Consider the following 20,661-nt stretch of genomic DNA (forward strand, 5'->3'; position numbering starts at 1 on the left):
TCCTCTCCTCTCCTCCCCTCCCCTACCCTCCCCTCCTCTTTTTTTCCTTTCTTTTCATTTATTTCTTTTCCTGTCTCTTCATGTCTTTTCCTGTCTTTTGTCTTGACTTGTAGTGTCTTGTTAAAATATATTACACAACATGTCTTTGTTCAATCTAACCACTAATTGCAGGCTTTGAGATGTTTCTTAGTGTTTAGTTTACTGGTCGCGTTTTCCTCATTTGTCCTTGAAAGTTTGGTGGTTTTTTTTCTCTTCTATGAGAGAATAGCAGGAATAAAGCAGGAAATGGTTACGTTACATTTGCTCAATATTTATATTTACTTTTTGAAAGTTCTGAACACCATAAATTCCTGAGCAACTTGATCTGTTCTCTTAGCTCATACTCTTTGAAACAGGATGTTGGATTTGATACCTACTGAGGTCCCCTGCAAACTGAAATTAAATCATGAATCTAAAATTTAATGACAATGACATCAAATGCCATTAAAGCAGATTACAGTTTCTATTGTGTATTACTGCTTTAACTTCTGATTTCTAAGCAGTGGAAATAGCAAGATTATTTAACTTACTTGTTAAGGCAAGAATGATTCAGCAGAAATTACAAAAGACTTTCTCAGTCAACTCCAGGACCTTCAGTGTTGTCTCTGTTTGCTCAGAAGTGTAGATTAATAAATTTCAGGAGTAATAGGATCAATGTAAATCAGTAGGTGAACCTTCAGAGAAGCTGTGTTACAAAAAAAAACAGATTTCGGTGGCACTTTCTGGAATCACAGGCTGGATTATGTGTTATTTCCCCTACCCAGGGTCAGAGACAGGATATATATTCCAGCCTACTTTCTATCTAAAGCAGGAGATTTAAGATCAGGACTTCAGAGAGCTTAGATAAGTCTTCAGTTAGCTGTGAAGGATACAGCTTGAACCTTGTACTAACTGGATGCATAATACAGGTGCATTCATGAGTACAGATCAGCCTTTCTTCTCTTACTGCCACTAATTTTTCATCCAGGAAAGATTGGGAAATTACCTGTCTCACCTCAGCAATTACCCTGGTTTGGGGAATGTCAGAAGTAGTACACATGGTTGGTTATGAGCTCAGAGGGCAGCACAGCTGTAACTTAAGTAGCCTGTATGCTGCTGTCTGACAAACAAGAAATAAACAGCTTTCTCCACTTCAGATTGTCACCCTGGACTTTCACCTTTAGCTAAATGCTTTGTATAGGTCTGCTGCTTAGATCACCTATAACTGGAATTTGAGCCATTCAGTTCATCTTTCTCCTTGCCTGCTGCTTTGTCTGGTTAACTTCCTTGCATTTTTGCTTCCTTCACGTACAGTTTAGCTTTCTTCTGTGCAGAATCAGTGTTCTCTTCTGCTAACTGCTAACCTGCAGGGAGAAGATACCTAGGTTCCCAGGCAGATTTGCTGAATGCAGCATAGACGCTTTTCAAATCAGTTTAAAGATTTCTCCTGCCGGTATCCATGGATTTGAGTTTGAGTGTGAGATCTAGAAATCTCCCAGCTGTCCACTGGACTCAGTGCTTAAAATACTAACCCGAGGAAAGTTGGACCCAGATCCAGCAAATATTTCTCAGCTTCCCTTTGATTTTAACCACCTCTAAACCCTGAACTGCAGGCTCAATCAGCTAATATTACAGTGCAGAGCAAAGCAATATTTAACCTTTGAAAATCTCGGCTATGGCATAAAGTTTTTCAGCACTTTAATTTTTTATTTTTTTTCCCTATAGGCATATACAAATATTCAGAGAACCAGATGTTAGTAAACTGAAGAAAAACTACTGCCGCAATCCAGATGATGATTTTCATGGTCCCTGGTGTTACACAGATGATCCTCTCATTCCCTGGGATTACTGCCCTATTTCTCGATGTGAGTACTTAGAATGCTTCAGGCACTGTCAGCTGTATTCTCAGTGACGATGTAGTGTCACATGCATATGCATATATGTATCCATTGTCGCTTTGTGGCAGCAGAATTAATGTAACTCAAGAATCAAGAATCAATTGTGCGTGACTGAGAAGGACTGGAGGAAGCTGCTTCTGAAATATATGAACAAGAAGTCCTTTTCCTTAACCAGCTTGGAGATTTCAAGATTTATTTATGCTGTAGGAGCCTAAAAGCTCTATTACAGATGGTCATTTTTCAGCAGATCTAGCTATTGAATGAGGGCTGGATGGAGACAAAGAATTGTCTAATGGTCACAGCAGCTATCTTCTGTGCTACAAAGCTTCATAGTCTGTCTGTGTGTTCTGTATTTGTGTTTAGAGTGAGGATAGCTCACTATACACATGCTAATGTCTAAATGTCCTGTATATATTAGATCCTGCTTCTGGATGTTTGTGGGGTGATTTAACTCTTTGCAAAAATTAGGAAAATTTCTCCTTTAATGTTGCATATTATAAAGCTACATAGCTTAACTAAACAGAAATAAAAATAATGGGGAATTCAGTAATAAGCTGAAGCTAGGTGGAAAAAAAATTAGATTTATGCCTAAAAATGTGCAATTCACATTTTTTTTTCATTACTTCCTATTTCTAATTCACTTAGCTGTATATCCTGGGAGGACATTTAAATAGTAACTTAGGCTTTTGAATATGCATGTCTGTGATGTCTAGAGTGTGAGGATAATGTTAAATCCATTCCTAGCAGCAATTTGCTGCATTTCCTCATATTCTGAACTACAGTATCTCTAAGAGATGATATAAGAAGTCATAGTTTTTTGTTTTTTTTTTTTCATTTAAGTGAAGAATAAACAAATCATGCAAAAGGTTATATAGATGAAGAAGAATAACTGAAGAATTATAAGTTTTATTCACTCATTCTAAGTTCTTTATCTCAGTTAATCTATTCCTAAGGAAGTATTCACAAAAGCTATTTGTAGAGCAATGTCTGTATTGTCAGTAGTGGTATTATGATTTCCAGATTCAAATGACAAAGCTGGAATATATCTGTTTTGGAACTGTAAGTTGTGTGGACTAGTTTTAAACTACGAGTAGCTTGCTTTCATGCTAGTAACCAGTTTAACTGATACAGACAAAACATTGGCAAATGCCCACTCTACTTGGTGCCTTTAACCAGGGTTCTCAAACTGTGCCATATGTAGGTGTACGTACACATATACATATATATACATGTACATCTTCATACACATGGAAAATAACTATATATATAAAACCATATAACTTTACATATATATACAGATGATGGTGGAAATGGAGTTAGGGGAGACAGCTTAATATTTGTTCATTCAGAGTTTCAGCAGCTGCACCTATACATCTGGCGCATACCACTGGGCCACACTGTAGACTTTACTGAAGGCAAAACTTTTGAATAAAATTTAAGCAACCTTATTGTAAATGCATTGTGACTTGGACTAGATGAAAGAACAAAGCCAGAGTTTGGAGAACACATCTTGATAAAGACAAGTTCATGTTGAATGCAACATATAAGAACTTTTGAAGTTTCAAAGGTATTTAGGGCAATTAGAAAATTTCTTCAAAACTGATCTGGATTAAATCATATTACTTCTACAGTATCTGAAAACTTAGAGAAAAATCGTGATATCCTTTCTCTGCCTTGTCATGTTTAACTGAAATACAGAAACTGAACATGACAGATAGCCTGATGTATTCAGGATTCAGCCAAGAAGAAAAATGCTTGAAACTCTGTTGGAGAATGTTTAATTCTTACTCCTTTCTATTGGAATGAAATTCTTCCATCTCATTAAATCTTATCAAATTGTACTTTTATAGAGTATTAATGAAATCATTGATGTTTTAAACTTAATGGAATATTAAAATCAACAATATGCCCTTTGCTGTTTGTTATGACTATATTCAAGTTTAAGATGTGTTTTAGTTTTGTATTAAGGATATCTTATTTGTCTGTCTAGGTACTGGTGACACAACTCCTACTACAACAAGTTTGGATGGTAAGTAAGTTTCCTGATTTACTGTGCAATGCATGTATTTTATCTTCCAAGACCAGCCATTTATTTCTGACTGGGAAGGAAGAAAATGAACAGTTAAAGATATAAAATATGCATATTGGGAAAAAATGGCAAATGTAGAACAGCATTATTGCATTTTTTATTCTCACCTTTCTGTCTTGCAAGGGGTGAGATATGGTAACAACATCCATTGTTTGCTTTATAAATATGGAAATGTTTGTAATAAGTTTTAAAATATTTTTTTTTTTTTTTTTAATATTCCTGACTGAATCTATATGGACTGAACCCAACTTCACTGAAGTAATTTTGATGTTTTAGAAATATACTTCATTAGCTCAAGAAAGAATACCCTATCCATGATAAATATTGACCTTCTTGTGGTCCTTATGTGTAACTGTACAGGTTTCCTACCGCTGTTTTTAGTAAAATATGATCTCTGGACCTGCTTTCAGATACTGTCATTCCTTGTGCTTCAACAAAACATTTGAGAGTTGTAAATGGAATCCCAACACAAACTAATGAAGGATGGGTGGTTAGTTTGACATACAGGTAACTATCATTTTGTTAAGAAGGACACACAAAGGATGTTTGTTTTCAAATTGTAGAAAACATTGATTGGAATAAGGATACTTCTAGACTGTAGTTAAATCCTGTAAAGACATTTAAAAGTTAGCAATCCTGGAACATCTGGTGATTTCATCTTGTTACATATTGCTCCACCAGTGAAAAGGTTCTATGTTTATTATTGCTGAGTTACACATATGAGCTTCTAAAGCATCCATACCATTCTGCTCTTTAGATTGGCAACTGCATACTTTTTCACATCATTGGCTCCACATTTAGCCTTAAACTGTTTGTTTTATAGATTGTTATAAGAAAATTGAGTTTCATGTCAGTGTTTACTTTTTAACAGCAGTGCATTTAGGAAAGGATTCATGATATATACCCGTATCTAATTTTGCTTTCTGTTCATATCATTGCATGCAATTAAATGGTATTTTGTATTAAAAAATAAGTAGGGGCTTTAAGGAGATCTGTTTCACTCTGTAAAACAAGACCCTAGCATGTACATCTGGAATTGTGTATTACATTATGTCACATCTTAGTTTGCTACCATGTAAAAACCAGAACACAGAATTATTGCCTCTTCTGTTCATAACTCATCAGCTAGAAGTGTGAATTAGTAATGAATAATAGGAAATAGATCTCATCCATTTTTTTTCCTTGTCTATTAGTAGAAAATACAGTGCATGTTATTACTATTAGCTTATGTTTTGTCACTGCTTTAAAAACTGAATTGTAAAGTAGGTATCCACCAATACTCTGGGGAAAAAGAAGACAAAAAAATCTATTTTATGCATTGCTTTACTGATGAAGAAATCCTGGGAGTCGTTACCAGCCATGGTAATGTTTCCAGCTCCTGGGCTCAGATCAGAACTAGAACATTCTAAAAGTTTAGCAGATAGGTGGACAGGAAATAAAAACAAACAGGTGGGCTGGAATGCTGAATCTCTGTGGAAAAGTTTATCTTGCCACTGTTTTTAAAGCAGCTTTAATGTCTGGGGAACATTTTGCCAGGAAAGGGGAATTATACCAGGGTCCCTAAATTTTAAATAGCTAATAAGAGATAATGTTAAGCTAATTGAAAATGGATTTTGTGCTTTACTACAGGATTCTGTGAAGCAGATTAGTGCATAAAAAACTGAAGATTATTTTATGAAAAAGAGATTCCTGAAATACTCCAGCAGGAACATACATTTTCAAGTATTACATTTAGGCATAAAAATGTACTTTCATTGTGTATTGCTACCAAGGAAGCAGATAGACTTTTGTCTGAAACAGTATCTTAATGATTCCATAATTTTTCATGAAGGATTTCAGAGTTTCATAAAAGATACTGTATCCTAACTTTTCTTCTGGAAAACAAACAAACAAACAAACAAAAAACTATACATCTCAAAATGGAACTGCAATGGCAAATTCTTACTTGTTCTTATAAATTTCTGTTCATACTCGGCAACTTCAGGTCCACTTCTGAATGTTAAATTAATTAATGATATATTTTCCTAAATATCTGATGCAGATTCTGTTATCAGGAATATTTAAATATATTTGGAGAAATTTCATTCATTTCTGTCAGTTCTGGATTTGTGATTTGTTTAAATGAGAGGTTTAACATTCTGTACTAGTCAGTCTTGTGAAGCAAAAGATGAAATCTTGTGAAGTTATATTGGTAAATAGTGAAATGAACAAGCAGGAACACACACTTATAATCCTTTTGTGTGAAATGTTTATAATAAAACTGGGAATCATAGAATCATAGAATCGTATGGGTTGGAAGGGACCTTTAAGATGATTTAGTTCCAACCTCCCTGCTATTGGCAGGGGCACCTCCCTCTAGACCAGGTTGCTTAGAATCATGATTTCATAAAGCCTTTTGGGCTACATAGTTTGTTCCTCAACTAAAATACAACAACAAAAAACACATCACTCCCTCTCCCCCCCCCAAGAAAAACACCCTAAAACAACCACAACCGCAACAACAAAAAACCAACAAAACACAATAAAAGCAGTCAAGTATCTCTGTTATTCTGATTTCTTTCAACTCCGTGTAGAATCTGGGCTCCCTCCAGCATTTCTTGCAAAGTTCTGAATATTTGTTGCCTTGAATTTATAAATTGTGAGATTTTATTTTTTTTTCACAAATCATCAACAATTGTGATTCATTTTTTAAAGAGCTGTAGAAAATAAATGTGACTTTGGAGGCACAACGAAGGAAACTAATTAATCTGCATTCCACAGTCATATTTATTTCTGAAAGAACTGCCATGCTTAATTGTTTTAATTTTACTTGATATATTATGCTGCAGATTTTCTATAATCATGTGTAGGATGTCATATATTGCAAATGGTTTCCAACTGAAGTATGTGGGGACAGAAGTCTCATAGGACTGGTAACCAAATAGTAACTCTCCACCTTTGAGGTCAATACTTTGAATAACACCTACTTGAAAAATGTTGTTTACATGTGGTGGCAGTCTGGGGACTTGCTTGAATGTTTTAGTCCAATTGCTATTAAAAAGAGGTTCACTATTTAAGTGTTAATTAACATATCTCTCATTATAAATCCAACACTGAAACCACTAAATGAACAGAGTAACTGAATTTCTCTTTTCTCTTGGCTCATGAAAATTGGAGCAAATCTGCAAGGCTATGCTACCACATGTATTCAAACTGTGGGGCAAAGGAACAGCAAAATGTTTTCACAGGCTGTCATTCAGTCACCTTTCCCTGCACTAGGGGAGTACCTAAATGAAAGCTTGCATCAGTAATCTTTAAAGATTTTGTCTGGGTAGGAAACAAAAAAAATCCTTATTTATGTATGTATATATTTATTTATTTTACAGGAATAAGCATATCTGTGGAGGTACTCTGGTAAAGGAAGAGTGGGTTCTCACAGCAAGACAGTGTTTCCCATCTCGGTACAGTAGTCTGTAGTCTTGCAATATTAAAATACGTGCAATTTCTGTAACTCAGTAGCACATACTTCCATTTAAATGCAGCAGTTATCACTCCTGTTTGTCTTTAACACTGCTCTTTTGATGTCAAAATTCCTTAGAGGCCTTGGCACTTTCAGTTTTTTATCACTGTTAATCTAAAAGAAGCCTGGCTGTTTTACACAGGAGTACGAATGTTATCCAAGTGTAGTAGTTACACAGCTACCTCTTTGTGGAAATAATCTTACGTTTTTTTCTGAACTGGACAGAATGAAGTAGAAGTCCTGGGCAAACTTTGAAAAGTTTGAAGGTTCACACTTTACAAAGATTTAAATGCTTTCATTCTAGTAGAAAACAAAATCACATTTTAGTCACACTTAATGATGAAATTATGCAGTGGCTTCAGACCAAAAACTTATATTTGAGGATATTGATTTTGGAATAGAAATTGGCAATGTAAACTGACTTCTAGTGAAGCGTTTGTTAGTTAAGATCTTGTAGTATAATCATGTTAAGCAGAGCTTTTGGGGGTTATTTTATTATCCATGCAGCAAAATCCTAACTTACTTTGCCTAATTTAGTTACAAAGATCTGAAAGACTACAAAGCTTGGCTCGGAGTCCATAATATCAAAGGAAAGGGAGAAGAGAAGCACAGGCAAGTTCGGAATATCTCCCAGCTGATATACGGTCCGGCAGGATCAGATCTGGTTTTACTAAAACTTAGCAGGTTAGTAGCTACTATTGCTAATTCCAGGATTTTCAGCTATTGAATGAAATTTGTCCTAAATAAGAATGGCAAATTCAGTTCTGTACTGTTGTGATACTGCGGATGGTATCTCTATAAGATAAACTTCCAATTATAAGATGTTCATGTCAGTTGTTTCTGGGCACTAAACATACAGCATGAATAAATTAACAAAGCGTGTGACTTTCACTTGAAATATCCAGAAATGGTGGCCCTTTTACTCAGACATCAGATATTACTTCTTAAAAATCATGCCTATCTTTTTCCTGATTACCAGGTTTAGTTTATTTCTTTATTTTAATATTCATTGACAAGTATGTGATCTTCATTTTTAGAGTAAATAGCAGATTGCAACTAAAATATCTGTTTACATATAAACTTTCAAACTTCCTCAATGTTAAAAAACCCTACATATTCAAATGAAATGCCATGATTACTTCTTTTAAGATGAAAAAACAAGTTAAACAACATAAAAATAGTGACAGCGTTCCAAGAAATCGCTTGACAGTTCACAAGTGTAACACACAAAAAAGTAGAAGAATCCATCGTATTCTTCGAAGATGGAAAAGAAAGGAAAAGAATAGGCACAATTTGTAATTTCTGTGAACATTATTCTAAGGATAGACTCTAGAAGGTAAAATAAAATCCATCGTGTGTATTGTTTTTTTTCTCTTTTCAGACCTGCGATATTGACAAATTTTGTAGAAATAATTCGATTGCCCATTTCTGGATGTACCATACCAGAGAAGACCAGTTGCAGTGTTTTTGGATGGGGATACACTGGATGTAAGAAATTATTTTTAAAAACTAAATGAATACGTTGACAGCTTACTTCCTTCCTCTTGTCATTATAGGTGAGGCTGCTGGTATTGCCTGATGCCACACTTGTCCAACACTTTTCATAATGAAATGCAGTTTCAACTTTTTTTCTTTTTTTAATTTTGTAAATCTTTGTGCATTTTATCTAAGATAAATTAACGTCAAATATTTTCTATTAATCCATTCTTTTCTTTAATTTTTTTCCCCTTGACAGAAGACAAAATGATTCAAACATTTCAAAGAACAAACTGCAAAAACAAAATTGATTTACATCTTTTAAAAAATCTGACGTAATTGTTTTGAAGAATTCTAAACCTGTTTTGAAAAATTCTGATTCATCTACATGATTATTTCAGTATCTCAAAGCAGGCCACCTGGTGGAAAAAATAATACAGACTCATATAATATAAGACATTAAGATAATTAATGAACACAAAGACAGTGTTAATAATGATTCACAGGTAGCGCTAAATCTGGCATTTCCCAACTCTTGAGTGCTTGACTTTGTAACCTTACTAACATTTATTAAACACAGATTTTGTGTGAAGTAAATACAAATATTTTGGTGAAGAGACATTTATTTAGTCTGGTAAATGTTATACCTGGCTAATGATATGTTGATGATAAAGTTAATAGCTGCCAGTTAACAATAATTACTGCAGTAATTACTGTGCTCAGATCCCATTTTGCCACAGATCCTTAGTAAGCAGCAACAACATATTAATGCTGTCCTGAAAGCAGGAGCAGAAACAACATTGCAATTCTAAGGTTCTCTCCCTTGCAAAGGAGAGACTTCAAAAATTTCTTAGTGGAAGGCAAATAATCAGTGCCAACCCTCCTGTACATGGCTGTGTTTAATGTTCCCAGCATGGCTGTATAAGATATCCTATGGGGAGAATGGCTGTCAAAGGTGCGTAGGGCTGGGGCATGGTGCAGCATCATAGGAAAGCTTAGTTTAAGAGAATACAGAAGGGAATTTTCACTGTTGTGGAGTTACGTAATACCGTAAATACATAACATCCATCATCCAAGGACTTTGTACCATATTTTATATGCTACTTAATACAATCCTCATAGCATCACAGCCTGGGAAGGAAGAAGTGCTACATTCATTTTTGTATTCAAGTAAACAGGATAACAATTCTGTGAAAGGCAAAGCTGACACTTTTTATTGATCACTGTACAGAGAATGGACAGGTCTAGGCCCTCTATTTTAATTCACAGCTTGCACAGACTTGTCTTTTGACATGCAAACAAGAACAAGCTCCACGGGGCTCCTGCTTCCTGACCTTCACACTGACGAATGGAGATTGCATAAAGCTGTGGCTCTGCTCTTGCAGGTACAAAGTCATTCAGTGTACCTGAGCCAGTGCAGAACAAGAAAAACCCCGTACTGCTATGGTATTTTACAAGTTACACATCCTTGCTTAGGCCATGGCAGCCACCATTACATGTTAACCGTTGTTTAAGGCAGGCAGTGAAATCCTCGCTCTGCTAACAGCAGTGACAATATTTCACACTTTTCCTGACTTCTGTGATATGCCAAAGCAAGCTGGCAGTAGAATCTATCCCTTTCTTCCAATACTAAAAACCTCCTCAGACATTCTCAGAGAACTAAAGAGACATGCACATCAAGAACATTTATTGCAAATTTTGTTTGTAGCAAATATAAAAAATCTTTAACGGACAAATTACTGATAACAGTGAGGATGAATGAAAATATGAGTACTGGGAACAAAGTACAATGAGTTAAGATATCAGAGTAAGTTCATCCAGATTGCATCTTCAATAAATAGAATAAAGTCTTTATTCTCTTTTAATCCTAGTACCTAACTATGATGGCCTTCTCCGGGTAGCAAACCTATTTATTTTGGGAAATGAGAAATGCAACCAGTATCTCAAAGGGAAGATCACGGTAAATGAGTCAGAAATCTGTGCTGTGGCTGAAACCATTGGTGCTGGGCCTTGTGAGGTAAATATTAGATTTTCTAAGAATGTATTAAGAGCTATCAACCTTACTTTTTCTTTATGGGAAATAATTTACTTGAGGGTTTGTTTGTTTGTTTGTTTGTTTGTTTTTGTAGTTATTCTCTCTGCATCAAACTTGTGCACAAAAAATGTATATGGATCTTCTGCACTGGAAAATGATTCGTGTTTCTAATGATGTATTTGTTGCTGAAGTGTGGGAAGAAGTTTCTTTCCATAAGTTACTTTGTGCTACTACTCATGTTAAATATACTTGGGTGTCCAAACACTTTGCTAGACTGAAATAAATTTGTCTTTTGTATAATAAGGCCTAAAGTGAGCTGTGTGCTAGTAACAGCAATTTATTTTGATTGAGCAGCAACTAAAGATTTGAGCGAATTGAACTCCTTAGCTAGATGAGGATTTCCATGCAACATTCAAAAAAAAAAAAAAAAAGTTCACTGCTTAGTGGAGTTAATAAAGTTATGAAGTAAACAGAAAGATTCAAAAACATACTGAGATACAGTATTAGTCAGAGGAGTGAGAAGTTTGGTCTCCCTAAGAAAGCTTCAGCCATATCTCAATGAGTAGAGAAGAAAGTGATGCTTTGGTAACCACAGAGTTTAATACAGTTGGTTTTCTTGGGACTAGTGTTGTTGGAGAAAAGACATCTGAGGAGAAATTCTATAAATCATTCATCATAGGAAGATATCTTTTTTTGCTGTTGAAAATCTGTCTGATGAGATGATGTCTGGAAGAAAGGCAGTCCTGAGTATCAGTATGCATTTAATATCTGGAGAAAAAGAGATGATTTCCTAACACTAATGTGAATTCTTCCCTACCCACAGATACTACCAACCCATAGGAGAAACAGGTCTTCATCAAGATGAAGTCTGTTCCACTTACTATTAATATATCACAGGATCCACTTTATTACTACATTTTTTTTTCTTAAAAATAAAATATTTCATCCTAGATGAGCTCTTAGACATGTGAAGGTTTATAAATGAAATATCTGGATAGATGGAAGCCTGCTGGGAATCCTGCACTTTGTCTTCCCTTGCAGTGAGAAATTGATTGATTAATATTAGCAATCAGTCTTAATTAATGCATGCTATTCTGCTCCCTGAGTTCCCCTTTGAAGCCACTCTGCTCTCTAAAGAACAAGCGGAGAAACAAAATCAGATTGGCAGATAAAACTCCACTCTTGAAAGTGTTTTATGAGCAGCTTTGATGATACTGACAATTGTTTGTTTATAATCTGCTGCCAGCTAGAAAAACAAAACCAGAAAGAAATAAAGGTCAAACATCAAATCATAGAATCATAGAATGGCTTGGGTTGGAAGGAACCTCAAAGTTCATCTAGTTGGAAACCCATACCATGGGCAGAGTTGCCAACCACCAGATAAGGCACGTTGTTGTTTGTCTTCTGAGCCAGAGAAGAGTGCTAAACATTAGCTTTTATTTTTTGAAACAGCATCTCGCTATGAGATACAAACATTTATTACCTAGTTTTGCAGCTAGTTTGCTAGATTCAGTATAAATTTCACCTGGATTAATACTGCAGTGTCTGTGTTCAAGTCCCAAATCTATGTGAATGTATCTAAATTACAATTTCATAGTAAAAGTCCCACTATATGACCTACATCTATGACCCCCCAGAGTCCATGTAGAAGCTCGCTATTGCAGGCATAATACTAATCACTACTCTACTACTCAAATTAGGCAAGTGTGGTATCATACAAGTTATCGTACTAATAGGACCTCTATCAGACCACCTAAATTTTCTTTTTCTAAGCCTTGATCTAGGAGGCACACTGATGACCATCTCAATCTGTCTATGATACAAAGATTGCTTATTCATCTGTATGCTATATGGGTTTAGTCATTGCTGCAAGAATAATCCAAACCTTCTGATAATTCTCAGGGCAATAACTGTGATAATCTCACATGGATTGATCTACTTTGTTCTGTTTTGCCTAGCCAACACAACCTACAAATGCGCACAGCCAAATCCTCATCCTTACATGAGGCCTACAACAACTACTACTCCTCAAGAGCTAGCTACCTCATGATTACTATCAGTCAAATCAAACTTTTTGTAATTTTAAAATAAATAAATGTCAAGCACTGTCATTTCTCTAGTGATTCAGAAAAATCAAACAAACAAAAATCCAATAATGTTAAGTGCTAGCTTTTGTCTTTTAAATTTCTGTCTACCTATCCAATACAAACACTTACTGCCTAATTTTGCTACTGATTTGCTAGATTCAGTTTTGCCTGGATAAAAAAATTCTATATTCAAGTCCAAGATCTATGACAATGTAACTAAATTACTGTTTCACCCTAATTTATCTAGACAGCTTTAATGGTGAATGTGTCCTTGATCTTGGACATACACCAAATTTCCACTAAATACATACAGTGGTGAATACGTGTCTCATTCTCTCGGAATGCTGAACATAAGTGTTTAAACAAATTATGTCTCTTTTTCTGCAAAATGTTAATTTTAAAATTTTTATTCTACCAATTAGTTCATAGATTCTCATCCTAGTGTGCTGGAATACAATTGACTGCCAGATGCATAGTAATAGTAGTTAGTACTCTCAGTAGTCTCTGAAGAAAGACTGTTATCACAAAGAATATGTTTATTAGTCAACTCACTTTCTCCTCATTATAAAAAGAATCATAGAATCATAGAATCATAGGAACACTGAATCACAGAATGGCCTGGGTTGAAAACGACCACAATGATCATCTAGTTTCAAACCCCCTACAATGTGTAGGGTTGCCAACCACCAGACCAGGCTGCCCAGAGCCACATCCAGCCTCACCTTGAATGCCTCCAGGGATGGGGCATCCACAACCTCCTTGGGCAACCTCTCCAGTATGTCACCACCCTCTGAGAAAAACTTCCTCCTAATATCTAGCCTAAACCTCCCCTGTCTCAGTTTAAAACCATTCCCCCTTGTCCTATCACTATCTACCCTCGTAAACAGCCATTCCCCTTCCTGTTTATATGATCCCTTCAAGTACTGGACGTTCACAATGAGGTTTCTCCAGAGCCTTCTCTTCTCCAAGCTAAAGAATCGCAGTTCCCTGAACCTTTCCTCATAGGAGAGGTGCTCCAGCCCTCTGATCATCTTAGTGGCTCTCCTCTGGACTCACAAGAGCCAAATAGAGGGGCACAATCACCCCCCTCTCCCTGCTGACCACCCTTTTTAGTGCAGTCCAGAACACAGTTGGCTTTCTGGGCTGCAAGCACACACTGCTGGCTCATGTCCAGCTTCTCATCTATCAGGACTCCCAAGTCCTTCTCCGCAGGGCTGTTCTCAAGGAGATCTTCCTCCAGTTTCTATAAGTACCAGGGATTGCCCTAACCCAAGTGCAGCATCCTGCACTTGGACTTACTGAACCTCATTAGGTTCTCATGGGCCCACTTCTCTAGCCTGTTCATGTTCTTTTGGATGGCTTCCCTTCCCTCCAGTATATCAACTGCACTGCTCAGCTTGGCATCATCTGCAAACTTGCTGAGGTTGTACTTGATGCACATCTATGTCGCTGATGAAGATGTCAAACAGCACGGGTCCCATGACCAACCCCTGAGGGACACCACTTGTGATCAGCCTCCACCCTGACACAGAACCACTGATCACAACCCTTTGGCTGCATCCAGCCAAATAATTCCTAAAACATTGAATAGTCCATCCTTCAAATCCATACCTCTCCAATTTAGAGAGAAGGATGTGGTGAGGGACCATGTCAAAGGTTTTGGAGAAGTCCAGATAGATGACATCCATAAATATCATACTTACATGTATCTGAAACAGGAGAATAAGAACTGGTAGTCTGATGACAATAGAATTATATGTAAAGAAAGATTACTTGCATATGAATAAACAAAAGATTATTTTGATGTTGGTTCATAATAAGTTCTTGTTGTAAAAAAGATAGTAGACGCTGGGGTTTGTCCTGTAGTAAAGGTAATTCTATTGCCTGTTCATTGAGCTGTGTCCAATCCAACAGAAAGCAAGCAGTAGGGGACAGATGGGCACTGTGGGCACTACGTCTTGAGGCATTTTAGATGACACTCTTTTTTTTTTTTTTTTTCCCCCGTAGCGTGATTATGGTGGTCCCTTGGTTTGTGAACAAAACAGGCTAAAAATAGTAGTGGGTGTCATCGTTCCTGGCCGTGGATGTGCCATTCGAAATCGTCCTGGGATTTTTGTTCGAGTCTCATATTACTCCCGATGGATACACAAGATTATGATGACCTACAGAAAGCCCTGAAGAACTCAACAGCTTCCATTTACAGAGAGATTTTGGACAGCATAGAATTAAGATGTAATGTAAAGATCAACCATTTTTAAACTACTTGATAGTCAAGTTTGTTGAACTTCTTTTAATATTTATGGGTGTTATTGGTGTTTTGTCTATCAGTGTTGTTTTATAAATATTGAAGTAACTTACAGTATATGCAAGTATGGTGACATATCTCCTGAAGATACTTGAATGGGTAAAAAATTTTGGAAAGACATTATTACTGGATGATTAACGGTTTTGTACAAAAAGATCACATGACCTCTTTTTTTGCTGCTCTTCAGATTATCTTAGAAGGAGTAACATATTATAGCTTTATTTAACACAACTGCTTCTTCTTTTTATGAGCCATACACTTCTCTTCAGATATGACAATAGTTCTACTGGGAGATGTATACATGTATCAAAGACAGCATACATAACACTATTTCTCATACCCTCTTAAGAGAGGTCAAAAATGCCAATATTTCATTAAAAAAATCATCCCTTTTGAAATTAATCTTTCCATCATTGACAAACTTTGACAGGCCTTCAATCAGTGGGGTTCACACAGAAGTCAGTATCACTTCCTGTTACACAGTGCTCATAGGCTCTATGTCTGTACTTGGTCTCTTCGGTGTGAAGGTGGTCCCCTAAGAGGTATCTCAAAAAACTCTCTGGATATGTAAAGATATGTAGAAATGAACTGGTTAGCAAACTGTTGATCATTTGTTCAAAGTTAGTCACAGAACTAACTGTGAATTTACAATGTTAGAAAGTATATCTAATCAGATTTGAAAAAGTAGTCTTGATTTGCAACTGACGGACTTTTGACATTAAAAGGTATTTAAACTAAATATGTCCAAATCCTTCTCAAGAGGTAAGTGTTAAAAATTGAAAGGATTCTACATATTTATTTAAAAGTTACTTTATTAACAACAGGAAAAAAAAAATAGTTGAATCTGGCACCTGGATGAAAGACAGTAGTAGGAAAATGAGATATATATTGATAAACTTTTCAGAGACTTCAGATATTTAATAAGATCTTACCTAAATTTGGTCAAAAATGTGTTCTTTGTATAGTCCCTTTCAGGGCAATAAAATTATTGCAGGGAGATAATCTTGTCCAAAATGGGGAAAACATCACTAGTAGTTAAGCACCTTGTGTTTCCTGCCTGCATGTAGAACTGTCATTTCCCTTTATGCTGATTTGGAAAAGGGACAAATAATCAGCATCTGTGAAAAGTGCTTGTTCCCCTTTAGGTATGCAAGTCTATGTCTGGAATTATTATACAATTAGGAGCTGGCAATATGTTATAGGTGGCACTGACTACCTTGTAAATTCTAGAAAGTAAATACAACACCTATCCATTTATTTTTACTACTGTACATGCAATCGCATAAGTAACTGCACTATTACTTCACTATTGACAGTGTAATTGTATATATTTCCAGTAGCAAATTGTAAGGTATATGGATCATATCTAATTGCATAGCCACTAACTTGACATGATGATGTAGACATATAAAAGAACATTTTATTTCATTCAAAAGACGCAGGGCTGAGTTCTGCCCTGGCAGAAAGTAACCATTTCAGAAGAGCTGTCATGGGAGGCCATTCTCATGTTAACTCACCAAATTATTTTCTTCAGCAATGCACTTTTGCTACAGTGAGTCTCAAATATGCTTACATCTCCTAGTCAAATAGGATGAATTTCAGCCTAAGCTTAAATGGCTTGGCTTACAGAGATTTGTGTCAAGCATCCAGCAACATCGACTGGTGCATAGGAAGAAATATTTTAGGAAGCAGAGCATCTGAAATTCCTCCTGATGTAAATAGTTTCTTTGCAACAGAAGCAACTTCCCTATACTGGAGACCTGGAGGTATGGATGCTAGATGGATGGTCTATCTATTCTGGCTGCTTCTGAAGCCTTCATACTCCTTTTGGTCTCTCTTACTCACCAGGATTAAAGAGGGCAGGACTTAGCCTGTTGTATTTACAATTAACTATTGCCATTTATGTAAAGACTGTATTCTTACTAAGCATATACTGAACACAGCATATTGAAAGAATTAACTTTTTGAGAGAGACTTATGAAAAAACTTCAAGTGAGTTTTGTTTTCAGCCATTAGCAGAATGTGGATGAAATACATAACTCCATGTTCACTCTTCGTACCCTAGGAATTGTTATGTGCTCACTGTATTATATGTGCAGGCGTTTTGTTATGTCTATCTAAAAAATTGAATCTTAAAATATTTTAGTTGTAATCTTCTGCTGTGCAGAAGGCCGTGATTTTTATATATATATACACACACACATATATATATATATGATTAAAAAATACTGGTTTTTGTTAGACAATGTGTAAGGAATTTTACCTGTTTGTTCTAGGCATCACCTCAGTAAAATAAGTTGTGCAGAGTTGATGCTCCAGAACTTCACATGTTTGTATGCACTTGCTTATCAGGTGCTCTTGCTCTCCCTATCTCTTTATGGAGGGCACATGAGACTCTGAAAAGCAAGGGAAGAGAAGAATAATGGTATGTGGTAATGAATTTGTACTTCATTTATTCCTGTGAATATTTCTTGTTGGTACCAATGGTACCGTGCCGGGCAACTGTTATAACTACAGGATTCTCTTAAGAAAGGACACTCTACAGATACTCATTCATTGTTCTGACATATTTCTCTCTATGATAACAGGTGGACCTAATCTAGTGCCCATCTAAATTTCTGAAAAGCCTCTTACTAACTTCAGTGGGATCTGGACTTTATTTTGCAGATGTTATTTTGTTAATATTATAATTAAAGGATACAGAACCTAAACTCTTATCTAAGGACATTCTTAAATTCCTTTGAATTTTGCCTTCCTTTTCCTTGCTGCAACTAATCTATGGACTCTGGAAAGTGTAATAACTGGATACAAAACTTTCTAACCTAAAACCTGATTTTGAGCTGCTGAAGTTAGTTTGACTCAATGACTGATTTTTTTGGGGCTTCTTCCTTTCCTTAATGGAAATATTTCGCCTTTTAAAAATAAGTTTTTGTTTGTTTGGTTGGTTGGTTGGTTGGTTGTTTTCCCTCTCTCTTTTTCTCTCCTAAATCTCATGATCCTCAGAGAAACTATAGCTCTCATTGGGAATGTACTGGTCCAAATCTTTGCTGCTACGGCTGAAATCTTCTGTAGTTTGAAATTAAAATTCTCCCAGGCATTCTGCAGACCTTTGCTGTATGTAATACCAATGTACTTGACAAAACTACTCACTTGAGGTATGGTTTTTCAGACTAGGGTCCAAATATACTTCTGAGGATCAAAATCTACTCAGGCAAAATGTCCCTTGAAATCAGTAAATGTAGGGGCTGAAATTTGCTCAGTGCTTTTCCCTACAGCTGTGCACTGAACTACATGCATCCTTTTACACCGAAAAGCACCCCAGTTCTGGACTACGCAGCAACTGCAACAGCAGGCGAGGCTTTATTGCCATCTTTATGGAAGGCTGGTTGTAAACCAGTTCACTCTCATGAAACCTATATAAAACCAATAGTATTGGTTGTTTAGTCTTTCCTTATCAGTTATTTTCTTCCTCCCTCACATGCACTGGTATATTATTGTTTTATGAATGTTAGGGCTGCTGGCAGGAACTGACATGGCTTTTCATCCTAAAATTTTACAGTGTTCCTTTTTAGATATGATCTTGGGCATTTGTGTATGGTGTTTCCTTGTGTGGGATCAATTCAGGGAGCTGCCTGTGGAATTCAGTGTATGATAAGAGTATTTTTTCATATTTTAGTGGGAAAAATAATGCTTCCAATAATGATAACTGACCGAATGCCTAACAAAAAAGGAACACTGTGGTTATAACCTGTATTATAATCTTCTGTAATTAATGGCATCTTCACTAGTTAATAAAGTTGGTATTTTTGTAACCTTGTTTACTCTTATTATTCTTAATAAAGTATTTTATAAAAAAATATCAACCTAATTAGCACTATATTTCTTATTTAAAGAAGAATCTTCGGAACTGCATTATTTGAAAAAGGCCTTAGTAAAATGAATGTCTACCACTCCTAAATTCAGTAAAGAATTTTACTGTGCCAAGTAAAGAGGACTTTAAAGATCTTCATGTATTCGATACCGAGATCGTGCATGAAATGAAAGAGAAAACCAAATCAAGGTGTGATCCTGCTGAGCCTGTTCAAGAGACTGATACTGGAATTCTGCATAGACAATTACCGAAGCATACTGCAGGGAGAGTAATTTGGACTGAAAAGTGTGTGCTTAATCTAAACATAAGTATTTGACACAAAGCTTCTAGTTTCTTACAGTTCCACTGTGATTTGTTTGGCATTTAAAATATGTCTCTTAGCATGATCAATTTCATTTCAGGAAAGAGCCTCCACTACTATTTAGTATTATTAGTGGTACGTTAGTTGATGCAAAGAGAACAAACCTAGACGCTATACTAGATGTACTTAATATCAAGAACAGTCAACAGCATTTGCTAGGGGAAAAAAAAAAAAAAAAAAAAAAAAAGGAAACAATTGTGAACATTACTAGCATCACCGGATGAGTATCTCTGTCCAGCTGAGTACTGTCAAGCTCCTATAACATCATGGCAATCTGGTTCAGCAAGTTCAAGTAAGGGTCAGTAAGTTCACAGCTTGTTTTTCATTATCCAGATGAAATTTTTAAGTTCTATGCATTTCTGGTTACACTGAAATTTTGATAGTTTAAATACATATATGCAACATCTCCAGCTATATAAATAATTAATCATTCCTCAAATGATTTCATGTACAGGATGTTTGAATTCTGATTATGAATCTTCCATTGCAAATATTTCATTCTTTTTATTTGTAGTCCAAAAAGGGGATTTTCTAATTGGTTCATAAAATCAATGGATTTTATGGAGAACTCCTGAAACCAATGGGAAGCTTGCCAATAACTTCAACCATGAAGGCATGCTTCCAAAATTATAAAAATCTAGGTGCAGTCTGTATGTCAAAACTTGTCACCTGTCTACTTTCTGGGAGCCACGAGAATTAACTGCTTGAATAACAAAGATCTACAAAGGGATACTGCCTTTCTATTACAACCTCCTGTTAAGGTTTTATCTTCTGCAGTTGCAAGAACACTGTAATCTGCAGATGATAAATGATGAAAACCACACAGATGATCAGTACTTGATTTCTGCTCTTTGTTATTTAGCAAGCCTTGTGTAAACAGAGCAGGCCATTTAGAAGAGTTCAGTTGTGTATCAACTCTGCCTTCAAAAGCACCGACTTCTGGTCAACTATGTCCCAGTAAAAACCACTTACAATAAATAGGAAAGAAAACAGCTGGGAGGAAAAAAGCAAATCATAAAAAG

The 20,661-nt window shown here is 35.9% G+C and overlaps 1 protein-coding gene across 6 annotated transcripts in view; it reads left to right on the forward strand.

The window, feature by feature from the left end:
* Nucleotides 1-19,270, forward strand: part of HGF (hepatocyte growth factor) — a 62,758-nt gene extending 43,488 nt beyond the window's left edge. For 4 of the 6 annotated variants that reach the window (XM_046911517.1, XM_015300944.4, NM_001030370.5 and 1 more), the window contains 8 exons: nucleotides 1,744-1,883; nucleotides 3,907-3,945; nucleotides 4,416-4,512; nucleotides 7,371-7,445; nucleotides 8,042-8,188; nucleotides 8,886-8,992; nucleotides 10,852-10,997; nucleotides 15,110-19,270. In XM_046911517.1, the coding sequence (XP_046767473.1) occupies nucleotides 1,744-1,883; nucleotides 3,907-3,945; nucleotides 4,416-4,512; nucleotides 7,371-7,445; nucleotides 8,042-8,188; nucleotides 8,886-8,992; nucleotides 10,852-10,997; nucleotides 15,110-15,280 (922 nt within the window). In that variant the 3' untranslated portion in view covers nucleotides 15,281-19,270. Of the gene's footprint in view, nucleotides 1-1,743; nucleotides 1,884-3,906; nucleotides 3,946-4,365; nucleotides 4,513-7,370; nucleotides 7,446-8,041; nucleotides 8,189-8,885; nucleotides 9,061-10,851; nucleotides 10,998-15,109 lie in introns of those variants that run through there. The other 2 variants (XM_040656097.2, XR_001470741.4) reach the window with 2 other exon arrangements.
* Nucleotides 19,271-20,661: the final 1,391 nt, after the last annotated feature.

Source organism: Gallus gallus, chromosome 1, assembly GCF_016699485.2.
Source record: "Gallus gallus isolate bGalGal1 chromosome 1, bGalGal1.mat.broiler.GRCg7b, whole genome shotgun sequence".
Taxonomy (NCBI): Eukaryota; Metazoa; Chordata; class Aves; order Galliformes; family Phasianidae; genus Gallus; species Gallus gallus.